Source organism: Gorilla gorilla, chromosome 9, assembly GCF_029281585.2.
Source record: "Gorilla gorilla gorilla isolate KB3781 chromosome 9, NHGRI_mGorGor1-v2.1_pri, whole genome shotgun sequence".
NCBI lineage: Eukaryota > Metazoa > Chordata > Mammalia > Primates > Hominidae > Gorilla > Gorilla gorilla.
In genome coordinates this window covers 12,592,306-12,609,775 of record NC_073233.2, presented here as the reverse complement: position 1 = coordinate 12,609,775, position 17,470 = coordinate 12,592,306, and the positions used below count along the sequence as shown (strand labels likewise).

Sequence of the window (17,470 nt, the reverse complement as noted above, 5' to 3'; positions counted from 1 at the left end):
GGCTACCTGTCTACAGAAGGCTTTGTTTCCTGGTGCTTTAGCTTCCTTCCAGTCTTGATGCATCTAACTCTTCTTATGCTATGTGCCTGATACAATGATAAGCACTTTATATGCGTTATTTTACTTAATTTTCAAAATGGCAGTGTAAGGTTAATATAATATTACCGTTTTACACCTGAGCCTGAAACTCACTTAGATAACGTGCACAAAATCACACAACTTTTAAAAGATAGAACTAGGACTGGAAAGACTTGAAAGAAGGCAACACACTATAATGGAAATAGAAAAAGCTTTGAAGTCAGATACCCGAGCTCAGTTCTTGGCTGTATTCTGGCTGTAGGACCTCGTATAACTGCCTTAAGCTTTCTTAGCTTCACTTTATTTGTCTTTTGAATGAGGAGAAATGTTCTGTGGAAGTATTCAGAGAATGAAATGAATCAGTGTATATAAAATGCCTATCACTTAGAATTAGATCTTACCACTACCCTCCTCTATCACCCGACCAGGCTCAGTCATCTTCCTACTACATCATGCTGCTCTCAGGCTGATAGGATAAATTAGGCAGGAACACAGATGACTATGACAAAAGAGAGAAAGCAGTAAGTACCATATGAGCATACAAGCTTTGTCAGAATGACAAAGTAGGACTTCATGGGGACAGTGATATTAAATCTAGACCTGAAATGTTTTATCAGATTCCAAGAAACGGAAAATAGATGGAAGGAGCTCAAGAGACCATATCTGACAGCTGGATAGGGCATGGAATGGGGTGATGGAGGTAAAAGTATTCTGTAGACCCAGCCCTCCCCTACCCAGCTCCAGGCTGCCATTTTGTGGTCATCTGGAGCCCAGGCTCCAGCTAGAGGGGGCTAACAGTCCCAGGCAGTCTTTAGAAGGAACTGTGGAGTGCTAGGGAGCCTATGGACCAGCCTACTCCCACCCCACAGAGAAGCTGGCATGAGAAAGAAAGGCCCAATATCTGCCTGCAGCTCCTCAGACCAGCTGGGATTCTATTTTTAACCGTCCCTGTCATAGTTGACAGCTTGGAACGCCTTCTCCCTCCTTTTCTTCCTTCTTCCTGCCTCTTGCAGCCCAGAATCCTGTAGAAACGATGGATGGGAGCAACCCCAGCACTGGTAAACAGAAGAACCACTCTCCTTTCTCACTGTCCTCTACTCCATGCAGCCTTCTCCAGGGTAGTTAGTGGGTGTATTTTAGAGGCATATTGGCTGGGAAGTGAATGAGGCCTAAAACTGAGGGCTCGTCACTTGCACAGGCCCCTTTCAAGGCCCTGGTCAGGGTCCCAGTAATTTTGTATCTGTAATTTTGTATTCTTTTTCTTTCTTAAAGAAAGAGCACCCGATTTTATAAACTTTAGGTCCCACAAAACTTGTCTCTGCTCCTCATGGGTGGGTCTTGTTCCCCATCTCCAGCCCAGGGTCTACTTCAACACCATTATTCTATCTTGCTCTAACTTACTGTATGTCCTTAGGCAGCTTACATTCCTGCTCTGGGCCTCAGTTTCCCCTGTCTGTTACAAGATGAAGCATCAAAAGACCCCTCCTCCAATATACTATGCCTCTGATTATCCACGTATGTCCTCTTAGTGAGGTCCTCAGTTCCTGCTCTTCCTCATTTGTCATTGTGTGTAAAGAGGTGATATTGTTGGTCTTTGCCTGTCTCTGGGGCTAGATCATTCTTATAGTAAAAGGGAGACTGGGTTCTCAGACTCCTATTCAGGTCTTTTTTGTTGTAGCTACTAAAAGTGCTTCCATTTGGCAGAATCTTGGCCAGGTTTTGACACTGGGGAAGAGAGTACAGCAAAACATCCCTACTCTTTAATTAACTGTATTCATTCTGTATACCTGTCATGGTCTGATCTCTGGTGTTTCAAACACACATTGAATAAACTTAGTCTTATTACACAGTGCTTCCTCTTTTATCTTTTCATCAAAATTTAATAAGCATCCATTAATATAGTACCTTAACAGTGGCACCACTTTGGGATAATGTGATCAGGAATCATGATATGTCATGGATATGCCATTTACCATCCCCATTCACAGTTACTGCAACATTGGTATGTAGGTAGAGGATGAAAACTCAGAAAGAATATGCACAGCCACACTGAACCTCAGAGGTTGGGCTTTCTGGCACGGGGTTGTGCACAGCAGTGTGCAACAGTGGGAGAGACCTGACAGAAGGATACTGCAAAATCCTATGCCTTCTCACCTGCCCTAAAAGAATCCAGAAAGGAAGTTCAGGAGGAAGCCAAATAATTTATTATTTCTTGAACAGTTTGGGTAAGGAAGGAGAGGGCAGGGCCACGGTCCTTAACTGGAAAGGGATGAAGAACCTTTTCAGTGCAGAACAGCCTGTTGGTGAGAGGTATGAGATTAGGCCTGATGGTATTTTCAGTGCTGATTGGGAAAGGGCATTGTGAGGTCAAACTAGGAGCATCCCAGAGTCAGTCCTGTGCCAGGCTCCATAGTCTCTAAAACAATCAGTGCCATTAATCTATGTGTGTGAGAGGCAGGTCAGCCCTTGTCAGAGTTCCCACTGTGTAGAAATAGTTCACTGCTAGGGACGCTGTGTCTCTCCAAGGTCAGTGTCATGTTTCTATGGGCCAGGCTCAGTCCCATATCAGAGGCATGCCTCCTTTCCCGTGTACTGCTCCATTCTTGTTCCTCTTGTGTCAGGTAGGCTACCTTTTCCTGTGCGTTGGGGTTAGTCCATGCTTTAGGTGTTGGTTTCCTGTGTCAGTTGTGGTTTGTGTTTTGTATGTCTGGAAGGGTCAGTGCATGTCATTTGCCCTGCCTCAACCCCCACGGCCCCTCTACTCCTCAGCCAGGGCCCAGCGTGCTGATGGTGGTGTAGCTAAGCCTGGACAGCGAAGCAATGGAGGGAGTGGGAGGGTCCTCATCGGGAAGAGGCCTGGGGCGAGCTCGTGGAGGCCGGGGGCAGCAGCGAGCGCACGTTTCCAGGCAGGCCTGGCGAAAGCGACGGTGCATGAAGCAGTAGACCAAGGGGTTGACACAGGCCGAGGCATAGCTCAGCAAGTGAATGAAGGAGATAGGAGCACCCGAGAGTGCTCGGTGTGCACCCGGGCCATCAAAGGCGCGCCACGTGTTGGCACTATAAACTGGCAACCAACACAGAAAAAAAAGCACAACGATCACCAGCAACATTCGCACCACGCGCTTCTTAGCCAGCAGCTTGGCCTGGGCGGGCCGGGAGCCGGATCCTGGCCCAGGAGCCGTCAGCGCCGTCAGCTCCAGGGCAGGCCGGGAACGTGGAAGTTGCACGTAGCAGCCATCGCTGTCTTCGCCAACCGCGCCAGTCTCAGGCCGGCAACGCCCGTTCTGGTGAACAGCACCTGAGCACAAAGGGCGGGCGGTCAGAGAAAAAGGCGAGTCCTCCCAATCTCCAGCCCAATCCCCACCTGACCTCCGCTCCCAGCTCAACTCCATTTCCAGCTTCCTTCTCACCTTCATTTTAGCCCCACCCACTCCAGCAGGCCCCGTCGCCCTCCAAAGCTCCGCCTGTCCCAGATTTTGCTCACGTGGTCCAGCCCCACCTGGCAGCCCGCCTTGGTTTCGGACCCTGCTTTGGCTGTCGCTGTCACTGTCACCGTCAAAGCGAAGCCCTAAGTAGAGCTCGCGAGAGATAAGCCCGTAGGCCACGGCCATAACCACACCCGGGATGAAGAACAAGAGCAGAAGCAGCAGTACAGACCTGAAGGCAACACAGACAGATCACTCGGGTTTCTGTCCAGCTATAATCACAGATGGAGAAAAAGCCAAGGACTAGTGTTTCTAGGGCTGTGGCCAGGTACCTGAAGTAGGAGTAGGATTTGGGGGTGCCGCTGGGAAGGGAGAGAGAACTGGGGAGGGGCCCCAAACTGGAACTCCAGGGTGGTGGATGCAGAATAGGAGTTGGCGTGGTAATTCTCCGGGAAGCTGGAGGAAGATTCTGGGCAATGGTCGTAAGCATCTAATAGGGGTGAGAAAGGAATTCCTAGGATAGGAATTCCTGGTGGGCAAGCTCACCAGGTCTGGCGGACCCGCGCACTGGGCCAGCGATGCACGCACTGCAGCACACGAGGCCCCACTGGTTGCACGACAGTGTACACGGGGTAGGGCACCATGAGTAGTCCGGACAGCAGCCACGTGGCTACAATCACGCGAGCCGCGTGGGAGCGCGTCTGCCACACTCGTGCCTGCAGTGGTCGGCAGATGGCGCTGTACCGCTCCAGTGCGATGGCCACGAGGCTTAGCGTGGACACACTCACAGACACCCCTAAACAAGGGAAGAGAAAGGAAGGAGTCACCTAGGAAACTTGCACTACACAAGCATCAGTGGGACTTCCTCACACCCCTCCCTGCCAACCAGGGAAGACCCCTACATCCACAAGAGCTTTAGGAGGGGAGAGCGGCAAGTGGGGGTGGGGTGGTTGTCTCACCCACCCATGAGGTAGGAAACCGCCTTGCAGATGACTGTGCCAAAGATGAAAGTGCCCATGAGATTGGGCAGGAGGGTGAAGGGCATGCAAGCCACAGCCAGCAGGAGGTCGCTGACTGCCAGTGAGAGGAGGAAGGCATTGGTGACAGTCCTCAGGCGGCGGCTCAGTCCCAGGACCACGATGATGAGCACATTTCCTCCAACGCTCATCAGGAAGATCACTGCGTAAAGAGTGATTCTAATGGCCAGCTCCAATTCTGGGTAAGAAAAGGGAGAGGTGGCAGTAGGGGGTCAGCCTTCATTCAGTCAAATCCCCCTCCTTCCCTCTTATCCCCAACCCTCACTACCCAGCCAGATGCCTACATTCCCCACCGATGAACTGCTCAGTAAATGGTGAACTTGAATCCTTTAGCCTTCTAACCCCTTGAGGTTTGGTTAAATTGGCCCAACTCTGCCCTTCCTTAAGAAAGCCTGTCTCTTCTCAAGGTTCGTTCCAAATCTTTCCTTTCTGCAGACAAACTCCTTAAGAGGATATTTGTCTCTTCTCATTTACTCTTCATTCCATTACAATACAATATTCTGTGCCCTATCAGTGCATACTTCTTCCCAAGTACACTAATCTTTAACTGCTAAATTCAAAGGTCCTTTCTTAGCCTACTCTATTTGACCCCCCTAGAGTATTCTACACTGTTGACAACCCACTACCTTTTGAATCACATCAGATCATGTCTTTATTCTCTAAAAACAAAAGCACAAAAAAAAAAAATACTTCACTTACTCTCTACCGTCTGCAACCCCTCAGAATATCATCAAATCCTCCCAGAAGGGACCTCTTTCTCTCCTCCCAGAAGGGACCTCTTTCTTTCCTCCCAGAAGGGACTTGTTTCTCTCCCACCCCCTCCCTGTACTGCAGGCATTTAAGCAAGCCACTGGATGACTCAGTTTTTTGAATGCATGATTTGCACCTGTGACTCTCTCCCTGCTCAGGCTGGTTCCTCAGACCGGAATACTCTTTTACCAACCCTCCTCACAACTTCCACCCCTCATCCCAAGCTTATTTTCTGTATCTGGTGAATTCCTATTCATCCCTTGTTGGTCAAGACTCAAATTGACTGCTACTTCTTCTGTAAGGCCCTTCTGTAAGGCCCTTCTACTCTCCTCTTTCTCTGACCCATGCCTGTTTCTTACACAACTATTACAGCCTATTTTACGTCTGCCTTGTATTTTAATTCTCTCCAAACATTCATTCTCACCCTATAAACATTTACAGAGGGCTCCCTTTGTGCTAGGCACTGGGGACAAAGAGATGAACATGACAAGATCCCTGCCATTTGAGAGCTCACAGTGGGGAAGTAAACTCAGATACATAAACAGATGTGATAAGGAGTGAGGCTGAAGGATGTATAAGGTGCTGTTGGAGCTCATAGGAGGGACACCTGTGTGAGGCAGAGGGGCTGGGAGGCTGACCCCATTCTTTTGTGTCATTGTCTATTAAAAGATGGATTAATCTTTGGACCACCACATCACAGCCAAGCAGATTTAGATAAAATCGAATTGGATTGAACAGGACTGAATTACTCACACCTATGGCCTCAGCATGAGAGGGATTAGAGCTGGAAGGTAGAGAGGGCAGGGGACAGAGCCTCCTAGATTGCAGAGAAGGAAAGCCTCAAAGCTGCAGCCCTCTCTTCCAGAGCCCCATACTTTGACTAATTCTCATTTTAGCTCCCAAATTGAAAACTACAGCCATGCACTGAGTAACAATGTTTTGGTAAATGACAAATTTCATATACGATGGTGGTCTCATAAGATTGTAATGAACAGCTGAGTGCAGTGGCTTATCTTTGTAATCCCAGCACTTTGGGAGGCCAAGGCGGGAGGATCACCTGAGGCCAGGAGCTTGAGATCAGCCTGAGCAACATAGCAAAGTCCCATCTCTACAAAACATAAAAAATTAGCTGGGTGTGGTGACACATGCCTATAGTCATAGCTACTCAGGAGTTTGAGGCAGAAAGATTGCTTGAACCCAGGAGTTCAAGGCTGCAGTGAGCTGTGATAGTGCCACTGCACTCCAGCCTGCACAACAGAGTGAGACTCTGTCTCTAACAAAACCCAAAATAACAACAACAAAAGATTATAATGGAGCTGAAAAGTTTCTATCACCTAGTTACGTTATTGTAACATTGCAGCATAATGCATTATGTATGTGTTTGTGGGGATAGTGGTATAAACAAACCTACTGTGCTGTCAGTCATATAAAAGCCTAGCACATACAATGATGTACATAATACTTGATAGTGATAATAAATGACTGTGTGACTGGTTGATGTATTTACTACATTATACTTTCAATCATTATTTTAGAGTATACTCTTACTTATTTTTTTAAAAAAGTTAACTATAAAACAGACTCAGGCAGGTCCTTTAAGATGTATTCCAGAATAAAGCACTGTTATTATAGGAGATGACAGCTCCATGTGTGGTGTTGCCCTGATGACCTTCCAGTGGGACAAGATGTAGAGGTGGAAGATGGCAATATTTATCCTGACCCCGTGTAGCCCAATGTGTGTGTTTGTGTCTTGGTTTTAACAGAAAGGTTTTTTTTTTTCTAAAGTTAAAAACAGAAAAATGCTTATAGGATAAGAGTATAAAAAAAGAAAATATTTTTGTATAGCCGTACAATGTGATTTTTGTTTTACACTGTGTTATTACAAAAGAGTCAAAAAGTTTATAAAGTAAAAAGTTACAGTATGCTAAGTTTAATTTATTATTAAATACATTTAGTGTAGTAGCCTAAGTATCCAGTGTTTATAAAGTCTACAGTAGTGTACAGTGATGTCCTAGGCCTTTACATTCACTCACCACTCATCACTGACTTAGCCAGAGCAACATCTACTCCTGCAAGTTCCATTAATGGTACGTGCCCTATACAGGTGTATGATGGTTTATCTTTTATGCTGTATTTTCACTGTACCTTTTCTATGTTTAGATACACAAATACATAATATTGCGTTACTCTTCCCTACAATATTCAGCACAGTAATATACTGTACAGGTTTGCAGCCTGGGAGCAGTAGGCTATACCATATAGCCCAGGTATGTAGTAGGCTATACCTTCTAGGTTTGTGTGACAAACACTCTATGATGTTTACACAATGAAATCACCTAATGACGCATTTCTCAGAAGGTATCCCCATCATTAGTTAATGCATGACTGTATTTTCTCATAACAAAAACCAATTTATTTAGAAATTATAGGCATCAAATAAATGCTATTTATAAAAACTTCCAAACCGAACTCAGCAGTAACATTCTTTGCTCAAGACCACACACCTGATAAGGGGCTGAATCAGAATAGAAGCCAAGTCCCTGATCCCTAATGTGCTTTGCCTCCTACTGTTTGTTCCTGCAGTACTCTGTTATTCATCATACTACCTCCATGTTTTTTGTTTGTTTGTTTGTTTGTGTTTTTGTTTTTGAGATGGAGTTTTGCTCTTGTTGCCCAGGCTGGAGTGCAATGGCATGATCTTGGCTCACCGCAACCTCTGCCTCCTGGGTTCAAGCGATTCTCCTGCCTCAGCCTCCTGAGTAGCTGGAATTACAGGCATGCACCACCACGCCCGGCTAATTTTGTATTTTTAGTAGAGATGGGTTTCTCCATATTGGTAAGGCTGGTCTCGAACTCCCGACCTCAGGTGATCACCTGCTTTGGCCTCCCAAAGTGCTGGGATTACAGGTTTGAGCCACTACGCCCGGCCCATACTGCCTCCTTCTTAATCAAATCTCAATCTAAATGCCTCTTTCTCCCTCTCTCTATACTCGACCATGGCATTTTTCACTGTATTAGTATGTATGTAATTCTCTGTCTTCCCCACTAGACTAGGAGCTTCTTGAGGACAGTGGCAAGGTCCATCTCGCTCTCCAGTATATCCCTAGCACTCATCATCCCTAGCACAGAGGAGGCAGTCAACACATGCTTGTTAATGAATCTTGGATGATTCTGTCTTTCAAGACAGAAGTGCACCTGCTTTCCCCCTTCTCATCCATCCGTCATCTCTGCAGAGGTGCTCCAGCATGCCCTTTCTTCTTCTTCTTTGCCTCTGTCTTTTTGGAGACACATGTTGGAAGGTCCTTGTGGGGGTCAGTGAGAGGTTATGATTTCAGATGCGTAGCTTTTGTTTTTTATATGCAAACCATCTATATTTCCTTTAGAAGCTGGGCCTCTCACTGTAAGGAAGGATTACAGAAGGCTTATAGGTGACAAAATTTGAGGGGAGTAAGTGTGTATGGTGGAGAATAAAGGACCTTTAGGAGGGAGACCTCTGTCAGAGAGGTCCTTGGACTCAGAAAATTGCTGGTGGTTTATCTTGGACTCACTGTTTCTCCTCCAAATCCATTGTCCTCCCACCCCCAGCCTCCACCTCTTTAATCTTTCTAGTTCCATTATCTTGCTTACATCTGCCTCTGGATGTCTTTCTTCAACTAATTATTGATGCAGTTGCCACACCTCAAATTGGTACAGTACTGTGAAGCATGAAAAGCAATTTCTCATTCATTCATCCAGCTGATGTCCCATGTGTGTGCCCTTGAACTTGGCTAATTGTGATAGACCATAAAGATGGAGCTAAATATTACCCTTATAAAGTTCACAATATGCCTGGGGACTCCTGAAATTTATAAGACAAAGTCCCAGTAAAAATGACCAGCAACTGTGCAGTGTTCTGCTGTTTTACTGGACATTCCTAGCTATTATCTTATTTCCAGCCACCACTGTCTCCACAGGTCTTTGCTGTTGAACAGTTCAGAAATGTGAAAAATTCTAATTAAAAGCAATTTTAGAGCCAGGAGTTTGGAGAGGCAGAGCGAGGGATAAATAGATGAAGTATAGGGGATTTTTAGGGCAGTGAAACTATTCTGTGTGATACTGTAATGATGGATACATGCCATTATACATTTGTCAAAACCTATAGAACCATACAACACAAAAAGTGAACCCTAATGTAAACTCTAGAATTTAGAGAATAATGTATTGATATTGGCTCATAAATTGTGACACATGTACCACACTAATGTAAGCTGTTAATAGTAGGGTAAATTCTGTGTATATGTGTGTTTGTGTGTGTATGGGCACTCTGTAATTTTTGTAAACTTAAAACTGCTCTAAAAATAATTCATTAGTTTAAAAAGTCACGCACAAAATAAATCAGACTTAGACTTGTATGCGTGTGTGTGTGTGTGCGTGTGTATTGATGTGTGTTTGCGTGGTGGAATATGAGTGATGACAGTGGCTTCAGTGACTAGGAAACAGGCATGGGTGGAAGGATGGGAGATAGCACCTGCTGGGGTACATCCACAAGTGCCTTGATAAGTCTACCCGTGAGCACCATCTCATCATCTTCCTGGGGATGAGGAAAACTGGCATCAGACCAGGCGACTCAGAAGATTGGGACAGTTCAGTTCTTCTCCTGGTGTTTAGAAGATCTGTATTTGTTCTGTCTAGATAATGGCAGAGAAGTATGAGCACAAAAATCCAGACAACGTGACATAAAATGAAAACCAAGCCTTTCTAAGGAAAAACTCCACAGAACACTGAAGCTGCTGATGCCTTAAATTCTGCATTCTGCTGGCATGTTTGATCTGTTCACCCATGCACACAGACATCAAAGTAATACCCTTGTATCTATGATAAGCAGGGATCACATCCAACTGGCTGTGGGTAGTGGCTGGGTGAATGGGGGAATCCACATAGTGGGTACTGAGGGAGCAGAAGTAATATGCAAGGGTGTGTAGGTAATATCAGAGTGAGTGTTAGGCATACTTTAATCTTTGAAATAGTATATGGGTAGGTGAAAGTCACGCTTATTTCTGTGGGACATATCTGGAGAATGGTAACATCTACATGCTTATAGGTAATATCCGATTGAATATGGCTTACATTTAAGTTTAGATAATATCTGAGTCACTGTAGTAACATTTGAAAGAGCAAGGGTTAATATCCAACTCTCTGTAGATAACATTTTGTAGGTAACATCTTCAGGAAGCATAGATTACATTCAGAGGTCTACTTGTGAATAGTGGAATATCCAAATAATGATAGAAATTGCTGACTGAGCAGAAGTAATATCCAAGTATGTATGGGTAGTATTTGAGTACAGATGTCAGATGTTAACATGTTAACTAAATTAAGATGTTAATCTGGGCCAGACATGGTGGCTTATATCTGTAATCCCAGCACTTTGGAAGGCTGAGGTGGGCAGATCTCTTAAGCCAAGGATTTAGAGACCAGCCTGGGCAACATGGAAAAACCCTATCTCTACAAAAAATACAAAAAATTAGCCACTTGTGGTGGCACATGCCTGTAGTCCCAGCTATTTAGGGGGTTGAGGTGGGAGGATCACTTGAGCCTGTGGAGGTCAAGACTGCAATGAGCCATGATCATGCTACTGCACCCCAGCCTGGGCAACAGAGGGAGACTGTCTCAAAAAAAAAAAAAAAAGATGTTAATCTGAGTAAATGAAATAACTGAGCACCTGAGTGAATTTAAGTAATATTTAAGCTTTGTGGGTATTATCTGAGTATGTGAGAGTAATATTTGTAATTTTATGGGTAGTATCTGGGAAAAGCTTACTTAAGTGAGCATAGGTAATATCTGATTGTGTGTGGATAATAATAAAATGAAAGTGAGTAGTGTTTGATGGATGGGTAACACCAAAATGACTTCGGACAATATTAAAGTGAGTGTGGTAACATTTGTCTTTCTGTGGGTACTATCTGAGTGAACATGGGTAATACTCAAGTCTGCATGGATTATATAAGGAGAATAAAGTGGTAACATCCAAATTCCTATTGGTAATATTGGAGTGAACCTGGGTAACCTATGCATCTGCAGGGATAATATCTGAATGAGTGTGGCTGACAGGGTCTCTGTGTGTAACATCTGACCGGCTGGGTAACATCCAAATGTGTGAGGAGCATTTAGATAAGTGAGGCAAATTTTTGCACCTGTGCTCTGAATTGCGTCACATCCCGCTTTCACAGGGAATCTTCTCTATTGACTATCCCCTTTCTTATCTGCATCTTCAATCTTCCTCTCTTGGCCCAATCACCATCAAACATTTTAAAAAGCTCTTGTTTTAAAATGCGTGCACACACACGTGCACGCACATAACAAACCTATGCACATACCCACTCCCCCCTTCCTCAATCTCATGCTATTTTTGGCAATATCCTGCTTTTCTTTCTCAATCTCTCTCTCTCTCTCTCTCTCTCTCTCTTTCTTTGCCTACCAGACTTCTTGAAAGTTTTGGCTACATACCTTGGTTCACTTCTCATAACTCCTTCTCTCACCAGTCCAATCTTTAACCTACCATAGTCAAGCCTCAATACCTACAACTCCTAAATATTTTCTTGTTATTGAATGTGAAGGATGCTGTTCTGACTGTCCTGTTTTTTATTTATGTAACTTATGTCAATAGCATTTGATATCACTTACCCCAACCTGCTTGAAACTCTCTTTTTCTTGCTTTCTGGAAGGGCATAGCTCCTGCCTTTCTGATGGTTTCATCTGAATCTCCTTCATAAATTCTCCTTTCTCTGCCTGGCTTTTAAATAATGGTCTTATGCAGAGTCTTGACCTAGGACCTATTTTCTTCTCATTCTATACAAAATTTTATGATTTTAACTATTCTTGGAGCTTCTACGTCCTGTAGGCAAAGACCTTCTTCAAGTCTGTATTTCCACCTCAGACCTCTCCTGTAAGTTCCAGACCCCTGGATTCAACAGCTTACTAGGTAACCTCACCTGGATGTCCCACTAACATTTAAACTCAATGGGTTCCAAACTGAATTTATAATTCCCTCTTCCAAACCTGTTTCTGCTGCTTTGTTATCTTTCTCATTGTTTACAATTGCTATAGCACCAATATCCATTCAGTTGTCCAAGTTAGAAATCTGAATGTCATCCTTTGACCTCTTCCATCCTCTCTACTTCTAATCTGTTGATTCCATTTCCAGAAGAGGCTCTCAAATCTATCCACCTCTCTCCATCTCCCTTGCCATTACCTTAATCTCAGCTAGCATCATCTTTCACCCAGACCAGTATAATATAGTAACCTTCTAAAGTATTCCCCTGCCTTCCATCTTATGTCTTCCAATCCATTCTCCACATTATAGAACTAATCCTGGTAGTACTACCGAATCTTTTAGTAGTTCCTATTGCCCTCGGGATAAAGTCCACATTCCATGGTCAGGCCTAGCAGGCTCTCTGCAAACCCTCTAGGCTGGTCTCCAGCCTGTTCATTATTCCCTTCTTAAGATATATGTTCTAGCCACTCAAAACTATGTCACAGTGGATAAAAGTGCCATGAATTCAAACTTTGAGCTTTTTATACATCTTGTCCTTTTATTTGGGATGCTTTCTGCCTCTTCTGCCCATTCACTTGGCTGGCTCTCCCATATGTATATGTGTGTTTGTGTGTGTGTGTGTGTGTGTGTGTGTGTGTGTATATAATTTTTTTTTTTTTTTTGCCAACAGGAAGCTTAGAGCCAGCCTTCCTAATTTTTTTGACTTTGTAGCTCATTTTCTCAAGAGGCCAACTTTAATTCTCAAGGAGGCTAGGCTGGGCTAGAGGTGCTCCACTTGTGTTCCCACTATCTTTTCCCTGTCAAGGCTCTTCCACTCTGTGCTGCAATCCCCTGCTTTTCTGTCTCACCCATTAAACTTTGAGCTCTGTGAAGTAGGAATTGTGTCGGTTTTGTTCAACTTACATTCCCACTGCCTAGCACAATCTCTGGTTCAATAAATATTGGCTGAATGACAGAATCCAAGTGTGAGTGTGTAACAACTCGGCTGAGAAAGCATAGATTATTTCGTGGGGTAAATAAATACTTGGATTGCAATTTATTCCAACTTTCCCTTCTTGAGTTTAGACAAATTTCCTTCTGCTTAACATTGTTCCTTCACCTAGAATCCCACTCCTTCCTTTTCCGCCCACTCAACTTCAAGACCCAGCTCTAAGGTTCTAGCCTCTGTGAAGTTCTTTTGGTGCCCACAGTTTAGACCCTTTCATGGGACTTCCATTGTGTCTGTGATTTTTCCATTTGCTTGGTTTCTGTCTGCACTTGGCTATGGGCCATGAGGGTCCAGACTGGGTCTAGTTTGCCCTGTGCCCCCAGCACCTAGCCTAGGGCTGGAGAGAGAGCTTGGAAGATAGCTGGAGACATTACTTGCAGGCAAAGAGAGAGGGCACAGAGCCTCGAAAGCTCCAACTAGGGAGGCAGAGGGGTTTGAGAAGGAGTGAAATGGAGGCAGGCAGCTCTAAGGAGCATCCCCTAGTGTCCAGCCTAATTCAGATTTGAGGATCTTTTTTGGGATGGCTGGGGGCTGGGGTGTCAGATGTGATCACAACTTCAGCTTCGCATTCAAGCTTTCCAGAGTGCTCCCTCCCTCAACCAGCCCCCTTCTTTTCCCAATCCTGCCTTCCTTTCTTCCTTCCCTTCTCCGTTGTGGCTCTGTGAACTGGCTGTAAGAGGGAAAAGGAGATCTGCGGGGTTGGCAAGAGGTCCTCGCCTTCTGACTGGTGTCTAGGAGGGGCTGCGTGTTGGGGAAGGGGCTGTGCTTTGGGGTGAGCAGGGGCTCTAGGTGTAATCAGGGGACCAGGATGTGAAGGAGTTCCGACCAGGCGGTGTGAAGCTATGATGAAGTTGTAAGCTGTGGGGGTGAAGGAGTGAGGGGAGCCGTTTGAGGGCTGAGGGAGTACTATGAGGGGCACGGTGTGGGCGTTTGAGGAGGTAGTGTGGAGCTCGTCGGGGGGACTCTATTAGTGTTCTGGGGTACAGTGAGAAATAGCTTGTGGAGGGGGCTGAGGGAGGCACCCACCTCGTGTCCCGGCTCCGCGAATGCGAGGGGGCTCGCAGCTGAGGTTGCCCACACTGCTGCTGTTGAGGAGAGGCGCCCCCGGGCGGCACAGGGAAGCCCCCGGCCCGGGTCCGGTTCCCTGCACGCTCCGGTTCAGCTTTAGCAGCTCCATGGCCCCCGCCGAGCCCGCCGCCTTACTCAGCTCGACCCGGCGGGCTCCCACCGCGGCTCCACCTGCTCACGCTGCGATTCCGGCTCAGGCACCCGCCGCCCTCCTCTCCCGCCCCCCTGCCCCGCCTGGTCCCCGCCCCCAGCCCAGGCGCCTGCCCCTCCACTCTCCCGCGGCTCGCCCCGCCTGGGTTCCCGTCCCTCCGCCAGCCTCTGTCCCACCAGGTGACTGTGCACCCCCTCCCTGGCTCGGGAGTTCTGCCCCTCCCTGTGCGACTGTCCTCCAGGCTCGCCCCCTCCCTAGATGTGTCCCGTCTCCTCTTAGAGATTTCTCTCCTGCCCACCTCTCTTTATCACCCGCCCCCACCCCCGATTCTCAGGAATGAGAGAGAGAGAGAGAGAGAGAGAGAGAGAGAGAGAGAGAGAGAGAGAGAAAGATTGAAGACAAGAGTATTGGCAGCGTTGGGGGAGCTTTCGGGCAAGGGAGGGTAGGAGGGGTTGGGTAGAGACGGCTGCCACGGATCCAACATCTTTCTCTGGTGTATCAGGGAACGTGGAGGTGGCGTTGGAGACCAGGTCAGCGTGCGTCACCTGCTGAGGCGCGGATGCCTTAGTCTGAGCCTAGAGCCGCATTTACCGTACTGTGTTCCAGTGGCCGCAGTGACCGTGACACTATTGCTACCGTAGTTCCCTGCAGCTCCTCGCTGCGGGACTGGGGTAGCTTCTGCATCTGTCTCCACACCCTCCATCTCCTGTCTGAGGCTTAACACTCAGGCTTGCACTTAAGGGTCCCAAGGAGCCCTCCACAGCTGGGCGGGAGTGGGGGTGGGGCCGGGGCCGAGATTTGGCTCCAGGGAAACCTTGCCAGGGAAAAGGGCTCCGGGGAGGAAGCTTCTGACTTGAGTGTCGAGGGCAGTTGGGGGTGGTGGCAAGCACTGACAAGGATAAACCAGAGTAAGGTGAGGATGGGATATAATTCTAACGCCGGCCCAGCGCAGGCAAAAGAGAAGGGGAAGGTTGGCTTTCTCCACCGTCTCCAGGCAGCGCCCACGCCCACCCGACACGCTAACCCTCCCTGTTTGCTCTCAGTGCAGGCAGAGCTGCCTGTGTAGGGTGTCAGGTTCCCACGAGAGGGGGCTAGAAGGGGACTGGGTCACTGCGGTGCAGCGGGAACAGGGCTGAAGGGTGCAGGACTGAACTGGGTTCAGCTTCTCGGGGCAGGATTTGCCTCTTCTACTATTTCAGCCCTGCTCCCTATGCATTCTCTTATCCATTCCTTTTCTTCCCCAGATTCCTATCTCCAGATTCCTATCCATTCTTCAGATTCCGGATGAACTCCAATACGATGTGAAATTCTTCTGACCCCCAGCAGTAGCTGTGTAAGAGGTTGGGGGCGGGCATCAGTGGAAGAGCAAATTAGAGAAAGGAGTCTGGCTTTATGGGGGATTCAGCAGGCCCTTATCCAATTAATCTTTTGGAGAGGACCTGGTTCAGCCAGCCCTGAGTTTATAGGGGCTGAAGCATTGAAAGAGAGTTGAAAGACAGTTTATGCCTGAGATGTCATCAACTGCTCCCCCTTTCCTTCCTCCTGGTACTGCCTGTCTTGCCCATCAGAGAGCCTGGACCAGAGGAGCTTGATTTGCTATTTGTTCCACTCCAGCACAGGTGGGGCCTCAGATAACCTGCTCAAGTTTTCCCACATTGGATGACAGTACGATGAGGAGGGAAGGGAGCAAAGGATGTAAGGGAGAGGGGAGTGAAAATAGAAATAGATGGACATTCACTTATTTAGCAAACTATGCCAGTTCTAGGGGTATGCACGAGTTGTCCAATATAGTTTGCCCCTCAGTAGCACCTACTCTAGTGGGATTTTCCCAGGTAAGCCAATGATTGTAATATATGGTCGTTAAGTGCACCCACCAGGATGTACAAATCAGAAATTTAGGAATTATTATTGATGCCTTACTCCCCTATGCTCCTTCACCCCTGCGCTGGATGCTGTGATGCAGAGCCCAGAACCCTCTTCAAAAATGGAGGATTTGTTTTCCAGCTGTGGAGAGTGCTGCTAAAAGATGGCCCTCAGCTGTCATAACCCTTCAGGGGTTGCCTAAGCAGAAGAAAGCCAGCTCATCCAAGGTTATGCTCCCTTTCTCGGGCATTCTATATCCAATGACCGATCAGCACAGAGGTATAAAAGTTTAATCCCCTCAACCCAGTGGTGGACAACTCTGAAAGATGCTCACACCCCTAGAACCCTTCATATGGTTGACTGAGGTCTTTGCTGGGACTGAATTACTGCTCAGCTTCTCCTTTTGCCCAATCCTATTTTCATCGTCTCTCTTGCACAGGTGTTAACTCCAAGAACGCTCCTTAGTAAACATCCTCCACAGTAATCTTTGTTTGAGAGTCTGCTTCCTGGGGAACATAACTACATCACTCCCATATTGAATCAATCACAAAGTTCTGTTCATTTTAGCTACTGAGTGTTCCTTGAATCTGCCTGCTTATATGTCCACTGATATTACCCTACTCTTGAACCACACTCCTAACCTCCTAAATGGGCCACCACATTTTACTGATGGCTCTCTACATCTATACTTCACCTTAAAGCCCAAGTACTATGCTCAGAATACAAATCTGACTATCCCACTCTTTTGACCTTTGCTTTTGGGAATGAGAAAACATATTAACAGAATTTAGAAAGCCTGTGTGGCCTGGCTCCTGCTTACCTCTCTAGTCACATTATTTCAAATCACTATGAGTCACAATGATTCTTATTCTCTCCAATGTAAACACACTAGCCTTTTTTTGGTCACTCCTTCTTTTTTCTCTTTTCTTTTTCTTTTTTCTTTTCTTCTTTTTTTTTTTTTTTTTTGCTATATGTCCTTCAGTTGCATGACTTTTCCATATGCTCTCTGGAAGCTTCTTCTTTCCTTCCTTACCTAATTAACACTTACTCATCCATCTGATCTCAGCTCAAGCTACG

The 17,470-nt window shown here is 46.4% G+C and overlaps 1 protein-coding gene across 3 annotated transcripts; it reads right to left on the bottom strand.

Moving 5' to 3' along the window:
* Positions 1–2,259: 2,259 nt before the first annotated feature.
* Positions 2,260–14,824, bottom strand: CCKBR (cholecystokinin B receptor). 3 transcript variants are annotated; one of them, XM_004050582.5, is made up of 5 exons: positions 14,338–14,712; positions 4,467–4,718; positions 4,050–4,299; positions 3,578–3,735; positions 2,260–3,376 (listed from the first exon to the last, which is right to left on the bottom strand). In XM_004050582.5, exons 1-5 carry the CDS (start codon positions 14,486–14,488, stop codon positions 2,844–2,846), a joined length of 1,344 nt encoding a protein of 447 aa, XP_004050630.1. In that variant the 5' UTR covers positions 14,489–14,712; the 3' UTR covers positions 2,260–2,843. The 3 variants fall into 3 exon arrangements, with proteins under 3 accessions (XP_004050630.1, XP_018891260.1, XP_018891259.3); XM_019035715.4 differs by lacking the exon at positions 14,338–14,712 and adding an exon at positions 9,798–10,033; XM_019035714.4 differs by having other exon boundaries at positions 2,260–3,735; positions 14,338–14,824.
* Between the last annotated feature and the right edge of the window lie 2,646 nt (positions 14,825–17,470).